Raw genomic sequence first — 22,834 nt, 5'->3', positions numbered from 1 at the left:
TCACACATCCCTCTGAAGTAGGAACTCCGAGGAGCTCCACTTTACACATCAGGGAATTGAATAATAGAGAGATAATCTGCCCAAGATCACACAAGCAGTAACAGCTGGGCTTCAACCCCAGGCTGAGTCCAGAGCATGTGCTCTTAAGCCATATTGTGCTGGAAACAGCCAGAAACCCTGCTGTTCACAGGGATCGTGGCCCTTGGGGAAGGCAGACATTTAACATGGCACCAGAGAGCATACACTGGGGACCGTCTGACAGAGCCTGGGTATGTAGAAAGGCCTCCTTGAGGAGGTGACACCTAAACTGAGACCAGAAGCATAAGCAAGAGCAGACCAGGGGAAGAAGAAGAGAAGAGCATTTCAGGCAGGGTGGTGAGAGGCAAGAGGGCAAAGAAGCTGAGGACCTCTAAGACGGGATTGTGTCTGAGAGACCTGAAGAAAGTGAGGGAGCACCTTGCCCACCGGAGAGTGAAAGGTGCTCCAGGCAAAGGGAGCACAAAGGCTCTGATGCAAATACGCATCTGGCACCTTCAAGGAACAGCAAGAAAGGAAGTGTGCCTGGAGCAGAGGAAATACTGAGAAGCCCAGGAGATGAGATGGAGAGCTGGCACGTCTCACAGGGGTCTTGCAGGCCCTGAGACATTTTTAAAGCAGATTGAGGTGGGGAGCCACGGAAGGGTTGGGAGACAAGAGTGACTTGTTCAAGGCTCTCTAATGTGAACAAGAAGGCAGGGACTCTGTTTTGCTCGCTGCTGATCCCCAGCCGTGGAAGAGCAACGGGCCCTTGATTCCACTCAGTAAATATTTGAACAAGTAATGAATGAACGAATGAATAAATTAATGAAATGAGGAAACGACTCAATGAATAATTGTGAAACTGACTCCTTTCGGGATCTTTCATCCCACAGGTACCCAGCGGAAGACCCGCCCCTCCTCTCATCCTCCCCGCGCTCCCACCCCCGCTGTTAGGTTGAGGGTCCACGCTACGGCCGCCAGAGGACGCGGAGCGGCGGAGTTCTCGCACGGAAGGTTTTGCGTGAGGCACCGCATGGGGCGGGGCCTGCGGGCGGTCGCCGCTCAGCTGGACAGGGCTGACCGGTGGGCGGAACGCGCCGGCGGGGCTGAGGCTGTGCGGCGGCGCCCGGGGCGGTTTGGGCGGCGCACGGAGCTAAGATGGCGGCGGAGCGACAGGACTCGCTAAGGGAGTTCGTGGCGGTGACGGGCGCCGAGGAGGACCGGGCCCGCTTCTTCCTGGAGTCGGCCGGCTGGGACCTGCAGGTAGCGCCGCGAGGCGGGCCGCGTAGGGCGGGCTGGGGACTGCGGGGCGCGGGCGCCTGGCGCGACAAGCCCGCGGTGGCCGAAGCGCACAGTCATCCCGCCGGGCCGCGGCCCGACCCAGGCCTCAGGGTCCTGGGGCTGCTTGCCACGCGTCGCCAGCTTGGCCTGGGCGTGGGGAAACGCGGGCTAGCTCCGGCCCCAACCTGCTGTACCCGGCCTCAGTTTCCCCTTCTGCCTGGCTTTCGGGTCAGCGAGATTTGGGGCACTGCCGCAGCCCGCGTGAAGAGGGAGAGCCTGGGGGCGTGGCTGCCGCGCCGAGTCTAGGCTGCAGGCCCGGCCCGACTGACCAACTCCCCGGTGGAGCGGCGCTGGGGACTAGGTGCTCGTTCATTTCCATTTCCGCAGCCCCGGCCTCAGGCCAGGGGAGAAGCCCAGCCTAGGACTTGGCCCACGCCCCCTCCTACCTAATTGCTGGGAGAAACTGGGTAGTGGAGCCTATTCATCTTTAATAAGTAACTCTTCTGTAAAATGGGAGTCTTCGTGGAGCTTATCGTCTAGTTCAGAGCATGTATTAAGTATACGTTAAATATTTATTAGTTAAGAAGACAGTAAGATAGGCTACACGAGGCAGGGATTTTTGTAAACTGTTGAATCCCCTGTGCCTGGAAAAACGCCTGACATGTAATAGGCACTCAGTAATTAATTGTAGGAAGAATTGCATACATGTTGTTCGCCAGCCTACGTCTCAGGTAGATGACGATGATGAATATTTATTGAGTGCCTGCCATGAGCCAAGTGCTGTTCTAACTGCTTTAGGTGTTTTAAGTCGTTTAACCTGTGCGTTTTGAAGCTGAGGTTTAGGGAGGTTAAGTAACTTGCACAAGGCCTCACCAGGTGCCAAGTGGAAGAGATGGCATTTGAACTCAGTTCTGTCTGATACCAGAGCCCAAGCTCTTAACCACCATGTGCCCTGGCACTTGACATGTGATGGTTCAGTTAATCCTAGCCACACTATGAGGTAAAGAAAACTTCCTCAGTTGTATAGATGAATTGGAAGCTCAGAGGTCAAGTGATAGGCCCAAGGTCACACACCCAGGGATTAGGATTTGAACTGTGTCTGCTGAGTTCACCATTTATATGCTTCCGGAAAGTGTAAGAGTTAGATAAAGCATCACACCTGTACAGACACACAGTGTAAAGCTCCTGTGCTGGGCAGAAATACAAAATGCAGCTTCTGCCTGAAAGACCTAAAAGCTCACAGTGTTACAGGTGGCAGGTCATCAGCCCCAGTCTCCTCATGCTCTTAGTGGGGAAATGGGCTCATGCATGTGACATGACTTGCCCAGGACTTGAATGTAGACACCCCTCAATGCCAGTTCAGTGCATGTCCCACCACAGCATACTGCCTCCTGGCAGGCCTGCTAAAGCGTGTTCTGTAAAGGCACGCTGCTTCCAACAGGCTGGTTATGTCCCACAGCAGCTCACTGCCTCCTAAAAGGTGGTGACCTTGAGGACAAGAGCCATGTCTTTTTCACCTCTGTAGACCTCATTGCTCTCTTACTTCTTTGTGCAAAGTAAATGATAAGTAAATACCTGTGAATTGAGTCCACGCGAGAAACATCCAGTTACAAATGGCCAAAAGAGGCCCTTATTCCTTCTGTATCTACAGAGCTAAGACATGACTGCATAAATGTTAATGGATCCTAATCCGTTTTGCAGGGTTGGTGGGATGGGTGTCCCCATTGCACAGATTAGGAAACAGCCTCAGAGAGAAAGTAAAAGTAGCAATCTGGACTGACCTCACAGTTCCCAACTCCTGGCTATCACCTAAATGCTGAGAGTAAGGGCCCGAGCAGACTGACTGGGATCGAGCCTGGCTCTACTCCTTACCAACTGTGTAACCTCAGACAGCTTTCTTAACGTCTCGGTGCTTCTCTATCAGCTATAAAATGAGATGATAATAGCACTAACTACATAGGGTTCTTTAAGGATTAAATGAGTTAACACAGGTAGAGTTGTACTCAGAACAACATGGCTCATAAATAAGTGCTCAATAAATGTACACTGCTTTTACTAGATCACATTTCCTAATGAAAATGAGAATGAGGAGTGTCACCATCCCAACTTTCCTTCTTGCCTTCTTTTCCCCTTAGTAGGTGGAATTTTTTTCAGGTAATATGAAAACAAGTACTTGGGCCATTACCTTTTGGTCTTATTTTCTATGCCCCCCCACAAATGCAGAGTGCCTTGTAAGTGTGGGCCATATTTTTGTGTCTTTGCTCCTTTGCGTTCAAAGGAGATGAAAGGAGATGTGTTAGATGAAGGCCTGTTTAAGGATCCCAAGTTACTACCTCTCTGTTTCAGATCGCCCTAGCAAGCTTTTATGAGGATGGAGGGGACGAAGACATTGTGACCATTTCGCAGGCAACCCCCAGTTCAGTATCCAGAGGCACAGCCCCCAGGTAAGGGCCAACTTCAGTTATTGCTACATTGGTGTGCTTCCAGCAATGGGACAGAGGATTCAGGCCTGGGGATGTGGACCAGTGGGTTTGAGGGAGGAAGATAGACTGACTGGTGCGTAGTAGTTTCTTGCAAGACTTATTCCTTTCCTGTAGAGATTTGGGATTCTTAACTGAGTGTGGTATATGATCCAATCCTGGAGGAAACCACAGAACCAACTTTTAAGATGTTTGGTGGGGGGGGGGTCTCTTATTTATGAAATATGAGGAGTGGCCTCTCCATTTATGGAAGTTTTTAAGTAGAAACCGAAGTACTTCCTTTCAGGGAAGCTGTAGATGTAAAAGATTAGGCCAGGTGACTTTAAAAAGGCTCTCAATATTTTAGGATGCCCATTACCCTATTAAGAAGACTTAGAGAAAATAAACCTGTTTAACCCATCCTTTCCCAAATTGATTAGGGAGACCTTGTCTTATTCTGTGAAGCAGTGTTAACCTTTGCTATCCCATTTGCATCCCCTGTCCTGGCCACCCTGGCTCCAAGATTCTCACAGCCGATCACTGCTGTGATCTACAGAGTGAGATAATACAGGTCTTCTGGGAGACAGGCAGGGCCTCTTCCTTTAAATGTGTCTGAACTACAGCTCCCCTCTCTGCCGCAGCCTGATTTGTTTCTACTCTCTGGTGTATGTTCTCAATTTATTTGAGTTTGAATTCAACCCCAGAATACAGATATAGTGTTTCTTTGCTGGTGAAGTGATAAATTGTATTTCTCTCTAAGGGCATCTGAGATTTAAATTACATTTCCTCCCTTCCTAGAAGGAACACTAACCCCAGTTCTCATTGCTTCCTTAACTTCTTCCCCTACCTACATTTCCAGAGGAAAGAGGTAATAGGCAGGACATCTTTTAGCTATTCATAGATGCCCACCTGTGAGGTGTCAGTGATGGCACATCAAGATGTTACTGCCTGGGACCTGGTTGATAAGGTAAGGGCTTTACTTGTAGCTGCTGATAGAGACAGCTGATTTCCTGGGGTGTGTCTTTCACAGGTACCCCAGATTACTGTTGGGGTGTTGGCACAAAAATACAGAGGAGGGGACTTCCCTGGTGGCGCAGTGGTTGGGAGTCCGCCTGCCGATGCAGGGTACGCAGGTTCGTGCCCCGGTCCGGGAGGATCCCACGTGCCGCGGAGTGGCTGGGCCCGTAAGCCATGGCCGCTGGGCCTGCGCGTCCGGAGCCTGTGCTCCGCAGCGGGAGGGGCCGCGGCAGTGAGAGGCCCACGTACCGCAGGAAAGAAAAAAAAAATACAGAGGAGACGAAATTGAAACTTAGCCTCTGATGTCAGTCACATATTCACACCTGTCTTCTCTGGTAGACCAAAGTCCTGTCAAGACAGTGGTTTATGGGACTTCCCTGGCGGTCCAGTGGTTAAGGCTTCACCGTCCAATACAGGGGGTGCAGATGCAATCCCTGGTTGGGGAGCTAAAATCCCACATGCCTCGCAGCCAAAAAACCAAAACATAAAACAGAAGCAATATTGTAACAGATTCAATAGAGACTTAAAAAATGGTCCACCTCAAAAAAATCTTTAAAAAAAAAAAAAAAAAGACAGTGGTTTATTAGAACCTGGGCTAGGAGCCTGACTGCTCACGTTCAAATCCCAGCACTGCCACTTTAGAGATTTGTGACCTTGGGCAGGTTACTTAACATCTCCAGTCCCTCAGTTTTCATCCTCTGTCAAATGGGAATGATGATAGTGCCTACCACATGCGAGATTAAATGAGTTAATACTTACATAGCACTTAGAACACAGAACGTGTTAACTGCTATTATTGTCATTTTATTATTACCATTATTAGCATCCATTCTCATCTTCCCCATTCTTATTTGTTCCCTGTCTCATTCCACAGCAAGTCTATATGTTAAAAAGTAGACTTAAAAGTAAAAAAAATCAAGGGAATAGAGTTTAACATTAAGACTGCGGGGAGTAAAAGACCAAGCACACATGCAGGCCTAAAGGTCTTACTTTTTTGCTTTGGTTAAGCCTCAGACTTGGTACTAGGCTTAGGTGAAGCCAAGGAAAAGGGAGAGGGAAGGTACTGTTTGTTACATCGTTGTGCTTGTCCAGGTGGTAAATGCTGACTGCATTCTCAGGGAAAAGGCAGGCTTGTGCTAGCACCTCAGAGGAATCCTTTGTGGGGCCTGCCTTTCCCCTGTTTGACCTGACTGTTGCAGGACACTTAGCCTGCTGCTGAGCTCTCCCCGACCCCACTGTCATCTTCTCACATACCCTTTCATGTCATCACTGCCTCTGTGGCATAGCACTCAATTAGTGAGTTCCTCCTCTGACTCTAGAACAGGGGTTCTTCACGGGGAGGCCCTGAACCCCCTAGGAGGAATCTGTGGAATGGATGTCAGAAGGTCCATAAATTACCTGGAATTGTAGGTAAAAACTTATATATATGTAGTACCTTTTCTGGCAAGAAAATTCATAACTTTTATCAGATTCTCAAAGGACTGTGGGACATAAAAAGGTTAACCATAGCTATAGGAGAAAGTCTAAACTCCTCAATTATAACAGCTGTCATTTATTGAGCACTTAACCAGCTGCCAGGCACTGGGTTAAGCTTTTATTGATATATATACATCTTTTTAATCCTTACTACAACCCTGTGAGGTGGGTACTGTTATTCTTCCCATTTTACAGATGAAGACACTGAAGCTGGGCATCTTCCCAAGATCACACAGCTAGCAAAACAAGGATTTAAATGTAGATCTGTTTCTGCTTCCAGCATTCAGCTCTCAGCCAGAATGATGTACTGCCTCTCCCTGTGGACTTTCACTGTCCTCCAGAATTCGCTGTGAACCTGCCAACCTCATCTTATCCCCCTTTTCCTCCTTTCTTAAATCTTTATTTCAACCAAACTGATTTCTTTGGTGTCTCAATTCTGCCTTGTTTTTGGTTCTTCTGCTTTTGTTTGAGCCTCTCATCTGACTGGACATGCCCACTCTCTTGCTTCCTTTCCACCTGTGCAGATACTCTGTGTCCTTCCAGGTTTAGCTCCCTCCCCACCTTCTCTACTGAGCATGTTATCCCCCAACCCATAGGCAGCACAAACTCCAGTCACAACCCATATCCACATACTACTGTATGACATCTTTCCTGTGTTGTCTTGAATTCTTCTCCTGATAATTACCTTAATATTTTTCTCCCTAAGTAAGTTGTAAGTTCCTGGAGGTGGGAGGGCTAGTATTCCAGGAGCACCCACCATCTGTCTGGCTCTGCCAGATATTCTCACATATGTTCTCTTCTTATACCTCTATAACCATGGAAGTAGGTCAGGTGCTCACCATTTCACAGGTCAGGGTGCTGAGTCTTAGGAAAGATTGAGTAACACATTTGCTGTTATAGTGGATTCAAACCCAAATTTGTCTAAATCCAAAGCTGCTGCTTCTGCCATGTGCTAGCTACTTCTCTGTGCAGTACCTCCCACCCCTGTACCGAGCACAGGGTCGAGCAAGAGGTAGGCTGTTTTTTCTTCTTCTTTCATTCAGCCAAACTGTACTTTCTTAGAATTCTAGGGACCACCATTGTCTGATTCTCTAAAACTATACTGTCCAGTATGGTGGCCGCTAGCCTCATGTGGCTATTTAAACTAATTAAAATAAAACATTCAGTTATTCATTTGCACTTACCAAATTTTAAATGCTCAATAGCCACATGTGACTAGTGGCTTCATTATTGGACAGTGCAGGTACAGCATTCCTGTCACTGCAGAAAATGTGATCTGACAAAGCACTTTTGTGCCACTTCAGGATGCCTGGGAGATAGAGTTCTGATGCTGAAAAATTGAAATTTCTGAGACATTTTGCCAATTTGTGGAAGATACAAGACAGAGTATTCTGAAATTGGTAATGCCCCCAGGACATCCATACTGTTAAGGTAACTCTCAGAGCATTACTCCAGAGCAGTTGTTCTCAGACTTGAGCATGCATCAGAATTACTTGGAGGACTCCTTAAAACCAGATTGGTAGACACTCCTTTCAGGGTTTCTGATTGAGGAGGTCTAGGGTAGGGGCTGAGGATTTGCATCTTTCACAATTTTGAGGGTAATACTGATGCTCCTGGTCCAAGGACCAACACTTTGAGAACTGCTGCTCAAGAGTAGTACTTGAAATGTGCTACACCGTGCATCAGCACCCCGACTGTTCACAGCACGCCCACGAGGTTGGTGCTGATTGTCTCCATTTTCACATGAGAAAATGAAGGCTTAGAGAATTTCATTAGCATGCCCAAGGTCCCAGGGTTGGAGGCTAAGTTGGCATTGGAACCAAGTAAATGGACACCAGAGTCTGTGTTAGATACTGTCAGAGTCTAGGTGTAAGAACTTTTGGGGAAGGGGTCAGACCTATAGCCAGAGCAAGTGGTTTGCTCAAGCAGGTATACACATGTGTATTTGAAGGTGTTTAACGACAGAGAGATAGAGGATTTTTTTTTTCCATGGGTGCTAAGCTAAGCATCTGTGGAAAACTCCCCTGGGAAGAGTAATGAGTGGAATTAGCCTTTTAGGGCACTAGTATGGATCTTATCACTTGCATCCTTTTAAACCGTATTGTGTAGAGCATGAAGGAATGCCTAGGAGGTTGCTCTCAGCTCACTTAGGCAGGAATGTATTTGCTACATCGGTTGATCTTTGTCCTCTTTTTTCTAGTTGGTGGAGCCTCAGAGCCTATTCTGTCCTCTGATTGACTCCCTGAAATAACTCTTTCTTCAAGGCTGAGCTGGAGTAAACAACTCCTTCTCTAGCCTCACTAAATCTCCATTACCCTCTCCCCCCATATTAAAGAGAAACAACTTTTTTTCCCCTAAGGAATACAGAAAATGGTGTGTCTCATGATCCTTGAAAAACTAAGATTATTCCTTAAGGACAAATCTAAACTAGGAAAAAAGTGGCAGTGTAAGACAGTGTCAGAGGAGGGAGTTAACCCTTGTCATACCATGTTTAGTGTGCCCTCTCTACCGCACCCCACACAACCCTGCTTTTTTCCTAAACACTAATAAATACTTGACTGACCTACAGCAGAAGCAGACAGAAGCCTTTTCACTCATATATTCATTTCATTTTTACTTCTTGATGATTTATCCTTCCTCTAATGTTTTACTTTCACTAGTCTCTGTGTATGTGCTGTAATGCCCTGTTGGTCTCCTTTCCCCACCAGCCCCACCATCCTTTATCCAATTGACTGATGGTCCCCTAGTTTGTCAGCACTCGGTCCAAATGTTGCATTTTTCTGTGACGCTTTTCTTGATGTTCCCCAACCCCCACCTAGAACAGGAGACTGCTCTCACATCCCATGTGCTTCCCTCTGTCACAGCCCCTGTTGCACAGTATTTAATGGATGGTTTCCTGGCCAAAGAGCCACTAGCCTGTAAGCAACTAAAGGGTAAGAACTGTGCCTGATCATTTTATAGACCTAGCATCCAGTTCAGTGCCTGGCACACAGGCATTCCCCCAGTATTTAAAAATTATATGATGAAAATTGCTATCCAGTAGTACGTTTTTAAAGTAGTACAGACCCTATCCGGTTCCCTCCTCCCCCTCTAGGAGAGCTTAAATTGGATTTCATTTTACTTCTTGATACACTTTCTAATTTATTCTTAGTCCTGTGTGACCTTGAATAAATATCATTGTTTTGCATTATAAACTTGAGAGGTTAACCCTCTTCCCATAGATCCTCTTCCTGCCCCACCAAAAAACCTAACCTCAGTGTCCTCAACTGTTAGCAGCTGATGATGCAGATCACCTTTCTTTAACTCCCCTTGAGATCATTTTGCTCCTTTCTGTGTCTCCAGCGATAATAGGGTGACATCCTTCAGAGACCTTATTCATGACCAAGACGAGGACGAGGAGGATGAGGAGGGTCAGAGGTGAGTCTTTATTGGGGGCACAGTCCACAGGAAAGTCCATGGTAATGTACAAATCACCTAGAACAGCCTAGAAGGATAAACATGCTCGGTTATCATTAGCCATTACTACTGTGGGCTAGTCATATGCATACTAGAAACAGTTTTCCACTCCCTGTGCTTAGAAGTGATCCCTGTCCTCTTACTATTTTCTTTTCTTTTGGGGTATTCTGGATTTGTTTTTGTTCTGTTTCATTTTTAATTATTAAGATAATATGTATTTATTGAAGAATATTAGGGGAAGGGAAATAAATCTATAAGGAAAAAAGCCATTCGTAATACAACCCAGAGGTAACCACATATCAATAATATTTTTGGTGTATTTCCTTCCAGCTTTTCCTTAATTGAAAAAGCAATATATTACATAATAAAGAGAAAAAAAGGGCTTACAAATGTATATTCCTCCAATATACAGACACAGTACTGTTTTTTGTTGGTTTGTTTTTAACCTTTAGGAATGTTATAATAAAATTAGTGTCTGTTGTGGAAAATGTAGAATAGCGTAATGAAAAAAAATATAACACTCATCCACCCTGTGGTAACTACGGTTAATATTTTGGTATATTTCCACTAAGTGTTGGTTCTGTGTGTAAATATAGTTTGTTTATATTGTATTTTACATGGTGAAAGTCAGATGTTTGTTTCTTGCTTTTGTAGGATTAATGCTACATCTTGAATACTTCTCCAGGTCATTAAGATTCTTCATAACTGTTTTCAGTGACTATAATGGTCCATCATATGGAATGCTCGACATTTAAATCATTTCCAGTTTTTTGCCACCTTAAATATCAATGCTGTGAACATCTCTGTGTATTAATCTTTGACTACATTTCAGATTATTTTGGATAGTTTATAGAAATGAAAATACCGGGTTAAGGGCATGAATATTTTTAAGGCATTTGATCACAGATTCCTAGTTTGTAAGCCAGGGCTTTGAGATCCCTTAATAAGGATCTTACAGTCCACTGAACAGAACTTTGTCTACCTGGAATGAACAAGGATGAACTGGCTGCAGCCTCACTTCATGGGTTTTGGTTGTCCATGGAATCTGTCTTGGTCTGTCAAACATTCCTAAGGAACATTGTATAATAACCATTATGGAAATGCAGTTATCTCATCGTGGTCACTCTTTGGGAAGTGGGCTGAGAAATTATGTGTGTTCTGTTCTCTGTCTTCATCCACGTAGTGACCTTTACACTACCTCAGAGCCTTCTGTTTAGATACACTCAAAGTTCAGGAATAAATGTTAATTTCAGTGTTTTAATACTTGAATGAAAGGCAGTGTCATCAAGTAAGTGAATGCCCAACTCCTAAATGACCTCCTCCTACTTCTCCTGTCCTGTCACATCCTCCAGGCGGTGACCTTCTTTTACTTCACATCCCGGTTACATCTCTGGTCCCTCAGCATTTCAGACCTAATGACACTGGTGCTGTTGTCCATGCCAAGGCCTAGGGTTTTGCCTTGCATTCTCTGGGGAATGTCAGGAAATGGAAGGCTGAGGCTCAGTTTTATAGGTTCTCAGTTCTCCTCACTGAGATGTGCTATTGATTTAGCTGTGAATAGGAGTGACAAGGAGGCAGCTAGCCAAGGCTACATGACTGAAGATTTTCAGATGCAGCTAAAAAAAAAGTGCTAACTTCATCTCAAGCCATGCTTGGCCTATTGCAAAGCAGGTATGGGTATCTTGGGGCTTGTATTTGAGCTTCCCTGACCTCCTCCAGTACCCACTCTTCTGCATCTGCCCGGTGTATGTCACAAGAATTGCAAGGTTAGGTGAGGCTTGGGAGCTCTCGGTGCTGTATCACACCTTACATGTGTGCATTACTCTGTGCTTGTTCTTTTGCATACTTCCGCTGATTTGAACCTGATGGCCCTGACTTAAGGAACAGGTAGGTAGGGCATGTGATCCTTCCCTTCCATTTCAAAGAAGGAAAGTGAGGTTAGCTCAGTGCATTGGCTTGCCTAGGTCACTCAGTGGCAGAGCCAACAGTGGAACCTAGCTGCTTGTACTAACCACACCACTGCCACCATTAATCCAGGGCTGCTAGTGGTAGCTGCTTCTAACTGACCATAGTGATCATCTGCTGGAAAGGTGCTGGCCGCCGGATGGTGAATTCCTAGAGCTAACATGCTGTCGTGCATGCCTGGAATACCCTTCCCTTGTCCTTTACCTGATAAACTCATCCTCACGATTTAGCCCAGAAGACACCCTTCTAGGAACCCTTGACTGTACACCCCAGCTCTGTGTTCCTAGAGCACCCCTTACTCACTTCTACTGTGGCTCACACTGCAGTATGGCTGCCTGCCTCTTAAATCTGTCCCCACCTAGACAGTAAGTTCCTTAAAGATGGGCATTTGTACCCTTTGCCTCATTGTGCCCAGCTCCTAGCCCAGAGCCTGGCACATGCTCTGTTCATGTTTTCTAAGTATATTTGGTGTTAGATGTGTATTTTCTGCACAGGTTTTATGCCGGGGGCTCAGAGAGAAGTGGACAACAGATTGTTGGCCCTCCCAGGAAGAAAAGTCCCAACGAGCTGGTGGACGATCTCTTTAAAGGTGCCAAAGAACATGGAGCCGTAGCTGTGGAGCGAGTGACCAAGAGCCCTGGAGAGACCAGTAAACCAAGAGTGAGCATAAGGGGTCGGGGTCGTTGTCTGTGTCCACAGGACTGAGGTTCCAGAGCAGAGGAAAGGAGGCCTTCCTCACCCCAGTAGTGACTGAATTTGTTTTTGTTTTGTTTTTCATTTGCTCACTTCCTCTCATATGCAGAAGAGCAGTGCAGTTTCTCTTACCTTTTAACATGAAATCAAGATTTGGGGCAAAGTTTTCAAACCTATGGCCTATGGTCTGGATCAGGTTCTGCAAACATGTTTTGTTTGGCCTAACCAACCTGACTTACTCCGTGTCTTGCTTTATTTTTGTTTCAGTTGAATCGGTGGCCACCTGTTTTACATACAGTCAGGATTTCTGTTTTCTTTGTGAAAATCAAAAAGTCTTTAGTGTTATCGTACACCTAGATTCTGAAAGGGTCATGATTAACTAGAGCTTAGTAGCAGCCATTCCCTTTAACCAAGCAATACCCCCCCACCATTCCAGTTTTGACCCCAGTCTCTGAGTTTCCTACTCAGAGAAAGTGTACCTAGTAGTTAACAAGCTTGAGATAACATCATTGTATCTGAATAACCTGATAACTGTTGACCCACTTCTCCGGTCTCATGAACTTGTCTTTTATAGCCATTTGCAGGAGGTGGCTACCGCCTTGGAGCAGCACCAGAGGAAGAGTCTGCCTACGTGGCCGGAGAAAGGAGGCGGCATTCCGGCCAAGATGTGAGTGTGCACCTACCTTCTCTAAGGAAGCTCGTGGACTGTTTTATCATTTTGGGGGAGAAATTAGTCCCATGTTACATGTGAATCAGCAGCCTCCAAAAGGGAAGAGGCAGCAGGTTTGCTGTATTCCATGAATGGAAAGGCTTACCTGAGAATCAAAGACAGCTCTCATCTGTCTGGGTGTGGGGGGAGGGGGGTGGCCCATGAGTGGGGACAGGCAGAGCGGATGGACAAATAATGGAGTTTTCTGAGCATTCCATGGATCTCAGGCAGAGGGATAGTGATTCCAGGGTTCTCTGGTGGTGTGAATGTGCCTGAAGAACTTGGTCTTTAGACACCCCCCCAAGGAGGCCTGAAACGTACTTTTTGAACTTTTTCCATATTATATTCCAGTCCTTTTTTCCCTGTGCATAGGGATCCCCCCTCTCCAATAAGTATAATCATACTGTAGAGTCAGTTTTGAGGTTTATATCGTAAACGTTTTTTTAAATTTTATTGAAGTATAGTTGATTTACAATGTTGTATTAATTTCTTTTGTACAGCAAAGTGACTCAGCTATAAATATATATATACTTTTTCAGTGCCATAAACGTTTTCATATGACCTTGTGACCATTAGTCTCCATAATGTATTTGTTTTTAATTATTTTGGGTTTTTTTCCAAAGTAAAGTAGTCAAGCAAGGAGGAAATAAAAATCCTATCCACCTGAGGTAGCAGCTGCTAATATGCTGGTCTTTAGTCCTCTAGACCCTTTTCTGTATATATATATATAGGGAGTCATTAACAGAAATTGTAGATGTCATTTTTAATGGCTGCAAAATAGTCCACGGGAGATTTGCCATGCTACTTTAGTTGAACACAAGCTTTGTGCCAAGCACACTGGCAACCCTATAGATAAGGAAGCCACAGCTTCAGTTGAGTCATCTGCTCAGTGCCGCTTAGCTAGTGAGTGGCAAAATCAAGATGCAGACCCAGGTCTGCTTAAATCAAAGCCCATTCTCTTAACTTGTGCCATATCACTTTCTTATTTTAGGTTAATACTTATTTCATTGGTTGTTGATTGATCTCCTTGTGCATGAGTATATGTTTGTCTGTCTGGGTGTTTTAATAATGACACAGTAAAATAGTAAAAACTCGTTAATTTGCAAGTTCATGCTGGTGTGCTTGCCCGGTTCCTGACAATGTATGGACTGCTTACCTCCTGTTGTCACAGGTTCATGTAGTGTTGAAGCTCTGGAAGAGTGGATTCAGCCTGGATAATGGTGAACTCAGAAGCTACCAAGACCCATCCAATGCCCAGTTTCTGGAGTCTATCCGCAGAGGGTGAGCAGAAAAGCCCTCCTTCGGATTCCATATCAGTGAGTGAGATGGCAGATGGGAAAGAAGAAGCTGATTCAAATGTTTATTATTTAAGAAGTTTACATTTTTAAGCAGATTTAGCACAGTTGAGATACAGATTCACAGATCTGCTCCCAAAGCCCTGTGTATCTGCATTTCCCCTTTGGGCCTAGGACAGAGCCAAGTCACCAAATAAGATACAGGTCTCCACTCTTGACTCTGAGCAGGCATGAGAGAAGGGGGAGGCGGACAGGTAGCCACTGGAGCAGTCAACTCCCTGTGAAGCCCAGCTTCACAGTTGGAACTGAGAAGTTTCTCCTCCCTTTGTAGCATCACTGTCATTCCCATCCTGCTCTTTGTGGGCCCCAGAACTGCCTTTTCTCCCACAGAGAGGTGCCAGCAGAGCTGCGGAGGTTAGCGCATGGTGGGCAGGTGAACTTGGACATGGAGGACCATCGGGATGAGGACTTTGTGAAGCCCAAGGGAGCCTTTAGAGCCTTCACTGGTGAGGGTCAGAAACTGGGCAGGTAAGGAGCAGCACAGGTGGGAGTGGGACTGTGTGGGTCACTCCTGTCGGGCCCAACAGGCCCTGTGTAAGGCTCACTTTGTATAGCTCTTTACTGTTTATTACAGAGTACTTCAGATTTTATTTTTATGGGAGGAAGAGTATGGGGAACATAGGCTTTGGCATTAACAAACCTGAGTTTAAATCTATTCTTCACTTTCTAGCCATTTGACCTTGGACTATCCAGGCTCAGTTTGCTCAACTATAAAGTGGGACTAATAAGAATCCTTACCTCCTCGATTACTGCTGGGAGGAGCACGTAGAGCACTGCCCCACAGTGAGCAGTCAGTGTAATCAGTAAAGGTAACACATTGCTGCTTTGACTCGGTAATCTAGGTGTCCCGGGCAGGGATAACCTTCTGCATGGCTTAAAGGCTGAAACAGACACATGTATTCAGGTCACTTGAAATGGGGATTCAGAGGAGAAAGGAATCCTGGACTCTTGCCGGCCAGCCTGCAGTGGCATCATTTAGGATCCAGGGAAGCTCAGAGACATTGTTGCCCCTTTGCAGCCTGCTGCTCCACTGTTATGGCAGCTCTTATCTCTATTTCTTTGGTCCTGCCTGAGACTCAGTTTGTCATTTCCTGTGAAATTTTTGCCACGTGTCCTCTGCCACTATCTCCATCTTGCATTCAAACCCCTAATAGGATCTGACTGGTTGATAGTCCCTATTACCTCTGATAGGCAGGGTTCTCACACCAGATCCTTGACCATCCCACAGACAGGCAGCCTTCTCTCAGGGACCCACTCAGCTTTGGCCATGCATGGGGTCACTTCATCAGTATCCTTCAGAGAGATATTTGCACACGAGAGGCACTCAGCATGGTGACCCTCCCCTCCAGTACCATCCTTATTTTACAAAGGGAAAGCTGAGGCTCTTGGACTTTAAGGGATACCCTTAGGTGCTCCCTATGGTAGAGCCGGGACTGGAATCAGGCCTTCTGATTGGCATTTCTCCCCACACTCCTACACAGCAAGACACCGTTTCTGACCTAGCTCTGGCAGCTCTTGAATTAGGCACTGCCCTTGCTCACCTCACCACCATCTGCAGGAATCAGAGTGTGGTCTGCCAACAGCTGTGCTCTTTGAGCTTCTGGCTGGCGCTCTCCTAGAATCCCCTGCCTCCCTGCTGGCCATTCGTGCCTCATCAGGAGCAAGGGTCATAGCTCAGGACATTAGAGACCAATAGATTGTGGTTTACCAGGACCAAAATAGTTAAGTCCACCCTGCTCATCATTTCATCTACCACATTGGGGCCTGTGGGTTAGTCCGGGACAGCTGTTCTCTGATCCATCTGTGACTTACCTGTCAGCTATGGTAAGCTTTGTAGAGCACCAGATAATTTTTTTCCGTATATTATTAAACTAAAATGTGTTTATCTTAAAAAAAAAAATAGAAAATACAGGTAAAGAATAAAAACTGTCCCTAAACCTAACACCAGATATATCCAGTTAGTATCTGGGAAGTATCCTTCCAGTCTGTATACATGTATGGGTGTGTGTGTGTGTGTGTGTGTGTGTGTGTGTGTGTGTGTGTGTGTGTGTGTGTGTGTGTGTGTGTGTGTGTGTGTGTGTGTGTGTGTGTGTGTGTGTGTGTGTGTGTGTGTGTGTGTGTGTAAAAATAAATGTTCTATCACCTGTTATTTTGCCTAATCAGTGTAGTATGGCTGTCATTCCAGATCAGTGGGTGTATTTCTACATTTTTTTTTTTTTTTTTTTTGGCGGTACGCGGGCCTCTCACTGTTGTGGCCTCTCCCGTTGCAGAGCACAGGCTCTGGACGCGCAGGCTCAGCGGCCATGGCTCACGGGCCCAGCCGCTCCACGGCATGTGGGATCTTCCTGGACCGGGGCACGAACCCGTGTCCCCTGCATCGGCAGGCGGACTCTCAACCACTGCGCCACCAGGGAAACCCTACAATATTATTTTAATGCTAACATAAGTTTCTATCTTATGTATGTGCCATAATTTAACCAGTCCCTGATGTTAAACATTTAGGTGGCTGCCAGTATTATGAACAACATTACAATGAATATCTCTAATTAAATCTTTATATACCCCTTAATGTTGTACTAGAAGTAAAATTGCTAGCTCAAACGATCTTCATATTTTTAAGATGTTGTCAAATTGCCCTCCAAAAAGGTTGTATCCGTCTTTCACCCACCAGTAGTTTTAAGGAAGGGTCCAGAGCACTGTGCAGTTTGGGTTGGTCTGGTTTCATGATACTAACAGAAAATGCTTCTACTATTGGAAAGTCTAACTCTATTATGTATGAAGACTCCACATCTCAAAAAATTAAGATGTTTTTAAGGAGTCTGTTTTAGCAGGATGGGAATACTTAGTGCAGGTGATGAATCAACAAGTCGAAACAGAGCTTGATAATCAGCTGTGATGCTTGTCAGCTAAATAAATGTTCATTGCCAGTACCAGTACCAGTACCAGTACTTTGATTTTATTTCAGTTCTAGCTTTTAATGAAAAGTGAGCTAAAAAAATGTTTTATACAGCTAAGGGAGATGGAACATTAGCTTTTCAGTCTAAACTAGATGGACAGCTCTTTTAGTTTTTCCAATAAATTTTACTATGCTTTCCATTGTCTTCTTGTTAACTAAAATGATCAGGAAGCCAAAAGTTTAAGAAATTTTTCTCAGGTTTGCCTCAAAAATCAGTCAATGCTTGTTTTTTCTCCAATTACCTAGAAAAATAAGGTGAATAAATAGATTTTTCTCACTTCAGAAATCTGAAAAAGTTCGTTCAGTTGCATGAAACTTTTTTTATTTTAGGCTTTGCATTTGTTTGTTTGGATGGGAACTAATCTGAAGATTTGGGAAGCCTGCATTTACTTGATTTTGAGTACCAAACACCAAGAGTGCACTTGGGATGGGGGTGAAGGGTGACACTGCTGCCAGGATGAGCTTTGTCCCCTCACCATGCTTTCTGTAGTGGTCATCTTTGTAAAGCAGGTGGCAGGGTCTCAGGAGGTAGCATTGTGGCGACAAAGCACCTTAGTGCCCAATTTATTCCCACTACAAAGGAAATGAGCAGTCAGGTAATTCCGCTTCTCTCTCATTCAGGCCTTTCTGGCAGGCAGTAGCATCAGTGAGTACCCATCATGTACTTGGAATTGTTATAAACAGTTGAGGGACAGGCTGCCTAGAGTCTAATTAGAGAGTTGACCTAATGCCCTTAAAACTAATGAACAGAACAGAGTAGATCTTAGGCATTTACAGGTTCAACATTTAACTTTCCACTGTTTCCAAGCATCTCCTCAGGCCCGTGGTGGTGTAATTTATCTGTGTCTCAGCTCACATTTGAGTCCCACGTGCTGTGAGGCTGATCCATAGAAGCTCCTCTCATAGCCAATAAGTGTGGCCAGGTTTCTCTTCTGAGCTCCACTTTGTAATTCTCTAAGCCACTATTTTTCATGTTTACAGAAAAGAGTAAGTTCAGTTTTCAGTTCTTCCTTGCTAATTATTTGCCCTGGGGCAACATTTCACTGTGTTCGATGAAAGAATCTGCAGGGGGTTAACAAGCGTAACGTGAAAGAAAGGACATGGTGATCAAATAAGTCTGCCTTAACCCCACGATCTCTCAAGGCCTTCTTTAATATGTTAGTGGCCTGTGATGCTGTTGGTATAATATGTGGCATTTCCAAAACCTTCCTGGAGATAACTCAAGGGACTAGGGTCCCGGGGAACACACTTAGGAAAGCACTTTCAGTTGGATTTCCTAAGAACCCTTTTTAGGTTGTAAGGATCAGAGGGAACGGTGAGGTGTATGAATTAATCTAACTAGAGGCTTTGGGCGGAAGCAAGGGAATTCTCATCCAATGGCCTCTGTTCTCTGCATAGGTCTAGGCCAAGATATCTGCTAAGAGAAAGACTGAGAATGAGATACATAGATGGTTTACTGGAGAGAGATGAAGCCTCCAACGGTTATGGAGAATTGGGAATTCGTGTGCATTTTGTGTTTGTCAGCCACCCTGAGTGTAGCACCCCTTTAATCCTCACAAGAGTTCTTGTTAAAGAACCTTGTTACTACCCTTGTTGAAACTCAGGGAGCTTAGATAACTAGCCCAACACTACCATAGCTAGTGGGTAAATTCATACCCTGGTCAATCTCATTCCAAGATCTGAGCCCTCAACACTGCAGTAGGAACTGTGTCCTGTTCATATTGTATAATTAATCCCTGCGGTGCCGGGCACTTAGTTGGCTTTCCAGAAATCTCAACCACCTCCTGATAGTTGACACATGAGTATGAGATACTCACATGAGTGAGGTTGCACTGGGGCAGGCAGGCCTGAAAACTCCCATCAGAGGAAAAGAGTCTGGACTTGTCCCTTACATTCCAGCTGTCACCTGCCAAGCTGTGTCAGGCCTACCTCAGCTGCAGACTTGGAGTGCCCCCTCCCCATTCTGCCCTCAGCCTCTCACTGAGGCTAAAACTCATCCTGGTCTGTTGGATCCTCCAGCATCAGATCCCAGTTTCTCCTGGCCCAGGCTGTCGTGCATACTGCTTTCCTCCCTTCAAGCCCTTGTTCAGTTGTGGACACCAAGAAAGAAGGGGGTTGGTAACTTGCCCAACTCCAGGAGTGAGGGAGCTAGCAATAATTTGGGGGTTGAGGTGAATTCCGCTGGACCTCTAAGTTCCATCAGGACAGGGATTCTGTCTTGGACACTCCTTATATCAGTAGCAACAAACAGCACCAGACGTAACAAGTGCTCAGTAAAAATCTGAGACAGGATTCCCCTCTTGTGTGGGGCCTTGTTTCTGTTTGTGTCCTGACGCTATCCTCTCTCCTCAGCACTGCACCCCCGGTGTTGAATACCAGCTCTCCAGCCCAACAGGCAGAAAATGAGGCCAAAGCCAGCTCTTCCATCTCAGTCGATGAGTCGCAGCCTACCACAAACATCCAAATACGGCTTGCTGATGGCGGGAGGCTTGTGCAGAAATTTAACCACAGCCACAGGTACCTTGCATTATGTGGCCTGGCTTATTCTAAGAGGGTCCCAGAAACTCCCACGGACAGGTGAGAAGCAGGGAGCAGTTCTTCCCCCCTAAACGCCAGCAGGCGCTCCGTGCTTTCCCCAGAGGAGGCAGTGGGATAGGAAGGTATGGAAGTCTGAAGCCTTTGGTTTGGTCCCCTCTTCCATTAAGTGCGGCCAGTGACTTGCTCCCTCCCCTGTGTGGGTCTCTTTCCTCATCTCTAAAATTAGGGGATCGGATTCCTCAGAGGGGTTTTTTTAACCACCAAACAATTTGTTCAAAGGACGTTTCATGCTAAAGCCCAAGTGTAGAACAGATAAAATTTGAACTGCTGTGGTTGATAGAGGGGAGAGGGGATGCAGTGCACCCTCCCACCCACCTGGCTTCCTCTACCTCCCTGCCCGCCAGCAGCCTCTGAAAACCACTAGGCTACTAAGGTCTCTTCTAGATCTGGACTTTGAGAATTCTAGAATACCTGTTCCATCTCAGATCATCTGGGATCAAAGCAACTGTGCCTCTCCAATTTAAAGATGGGGAAACTGAGGCACAAAGTGATGAAGGGATTAGCAGGGGAGGACTGTTGCCAGTAAAGCTATTTGGCAACTCCTTTTTCTAGAATAGCAGTGTCTAAATTTCATCAATCATAGGCCACGTAAACCAGAACCCACATGTGGGGCCCAGGGGATGGCTTGCCAATCCTTGAGTGTTGACAGGCTTCACATGAGGTTAGTTGTGAAACAAGTTTGATGAGGATTACAGAAAAGGGGTCAGGCAGAGAAGCCTCTAGGAAGAGGGACCCAAATATGGGCAGGGAGCACAGCATGATGAAGAACTGAAATGGGGAGGTAGGAGAACAGGGGGAAGGAGGGTGGTGTAAAATTAGGCAGGCCTCAGGACCACAGTCAGGAGATTGCTGTTTATACCAGGGAAAGGGGGAGCAGCTCTGAAGGGTTTTAGACAAAGGAGTGACATGAGCTCATGTGGTTCCAAATGAGAGCTTTGGACACTCTGTGGAGAAGGATTGGGCAGGGGAGGGGACCTGGGGATATGATACAGCTTCCTGAAGCGGGGGGTGGGGGCGGCAGAGAAGAACACTGCTCACCCACCTCCCCACTCCCCCCACTCCACCAGGATCAGCGACATCCGACTCTTCATCGTGGACGCCCGGCCGGCCATGGCTGCCACCAGCTTTGTCCTCATGACCACCTTCCCAAACAAAGAGCTGGCTGACGAGAGCCAGACCCTGAAGGAAGCCAACCTGCTCAATGCCGTCATCGTGCAGCGGTTAACATAACTGCCTGGCCCAGCCAGCAGCCTCATCTCCTTCCTGTGTCCCCGACGGCCAGCTGCCCCGTGGAGACCACCCCTCCACCCCCTCCCGCACACCCTGCTGTCCAGTGCCACGTTTCCTCCATAGCTCTGCGTTCTTAGATCTCAGTTGGACATTTGTTTTCTCCTTAGTTGCATTTCCTGGGTTTTTGTGACGATCAGTGGACTTTAAAGAAAAAAATAAAAACAACCAAAAAAATGGGAGGAATATCACCAGCATGTTATACAGAACCTCTCCCACTGAGGCAGGCTTTGATTATCTTAAAATCATATTTATCTAAGGTGTGTGGGGAGGAGTTTTCCATCCCCTCTGTGCAAAAATTGCATGTGGCACACAACACCCACCCACTAGTGTGTCCCCCCACTGCCCCCAGGATGACTAGTGGAGGATTTCCCCTGTGTAGGGAAGGGAGTGGGGGACTGACAGAAAAAGGCTTTTGCAGCCACCCACTTCCACAAGAACAGATCTCTGGCCTGGATAAAACTGAGCAGCAACAAGAGTACCCTGAAGCATGAGGTCAGATCCAGAGGCACACAGCCTCTGTGCTCCTTTCACTCAAACCCTGGGAGGTTTACACTCTCCAGGCCTTGGCCAGCTGAGATTCTAGCTACACCTCCTGCTTCAGCGCTTTCCTCCCTCATCATCCAGGCTGCTCTGTCATTGCTTTATTTACTCCACATGCAGAAATCTGTACCTAGGAGGTAGACAGGGTATCTTTTTACTGGGAAACAGCTTGTGCCAACCCAGATGAATTCAGAGTCAGGGTATCTTGGTCTGAAAGAGAAACAATTATAATACCACTGAGCACTGATGACGCATGGCAAATCACATACTGAAGAAGGGGTGGGTTCCCTGTGCTACGAGCTCCTTGTACTGTGGTAGCATTTGCAGAAGGCTTCTGCTGACTGAAGTTAGGGTGAGTAACAAAGATGGCTTTGGTGTGCAGCCTTCACCCCGCTCTTCTCTGCCCGCTGAGTTCTGACTTGCACCAACGTGGGCAGTAGTCCCAGCCAGGGCAAGACCTTCCCCCTATAAGTGTGCAAGGTTGAGAGAGGAGGATCACTGGGGTCTTGGATGGAAGCCTTTCCACCCCCTGTTAAGTGAGTCACAGACTTAGAATCAACGCTGACTCAGAATTTTCTGGCTTTGAATCATAACGTGCCTCAGTACTTTTCCAAGCAGTCATCACCAATCACTTTCTCTTTTCTGTTTTACCCCCTGCAATGAGCCAAGAGCCAACACTACTTCTACCCAGAGTCGGGGAGGCCTTGGGGATCCAACGTGAGAAAGGGACTTGGCTTGGTGCTTCTGATCCCAAAGTGACAGGGGGCTGCTGGGGCTGCAGCATCTGCCACAGTTGGAGGTAAATATGAAACTAAATGCTGGTCTGGAGAAACTAGATTATTGTCACCTTGACCATTAAAAACCAGAATGAGGACAATGGCGTTTTGTACTTTCTAATGGGTTGCTTTGAAGAAGTTGTGTAATGACAGCAACCATTGTAAGTACTTCAGTGCCTCACAATGGTTCCATTGTACAGTGCCAAACCCTGAAGCCCAGGTCACACAGCTGGTAAGTGGTAAGG

The 22,834-nt window shown here is 46.2% G+C and overlaps 1 protein-coding gene across 2 annotated transcripts; it reads left to right on the top strand.

Annotated features, from left to right (window-relative positions):
- Positions 1–1,122: 1,122 nt before the first annotated feature.
- On the top strand, positions 1,123–21,450 carry NSFL1C (NSFL1 cofactor). 2 transcript variants are annotated; one of them, XM_060122650.1, is made up of 10 exons: positions 1,123–1,281; positions 3,646–3,743; positions 9,594–9,668; positions 11,562–11,594; positions 12,167–12,332; positions 12,940–13,032; positions 14,246–14,355; positions 14,760–14,897; positions 19,738–19,902; positions 21,051–21,450. In XM_060122650.1, the coding sequence occupies exons 1-10, from the start codon at positions 1,177–1,179 to the stop codon at positions 21,211–21,213; spliced, it is 1,146 nt and encodes a 381-aa protein (XP_059978633.1). In that variant the 5' UTR covers positions 1,123–1,176; the 3' UTR covers positions 21,214–21,450. The 2 variants fall into 2 exon arrangements, with proteins under 2 accessions (XP_059978633.1, XP_059978634.1); XM_060122651.1 differs by lacking the exon at positions 11,562–11,594.
- Positions 21,451–22,834: the final 1,384 nt, after the last annotated feature.

The sequence above is a fragment of the Lagenorhynchus albirostris genome, chromosome 15 (assembly GCF_949774975.1).
Source record: "Lagenorhynchus albirostris chromosome 15, mLagAlb1.1, whole genome shotgun sequence".
NCBI classification, from domain to species: Eukaryota; Metazoa; Chordata; class Mammalia; order Artiodactyla; family Delphinidae; genus Lagenorhynchus; species Lagenorhynchus albirostris.
This window is presented reverse-complemented; position numbering and strand designations above follow the sequence as displayed.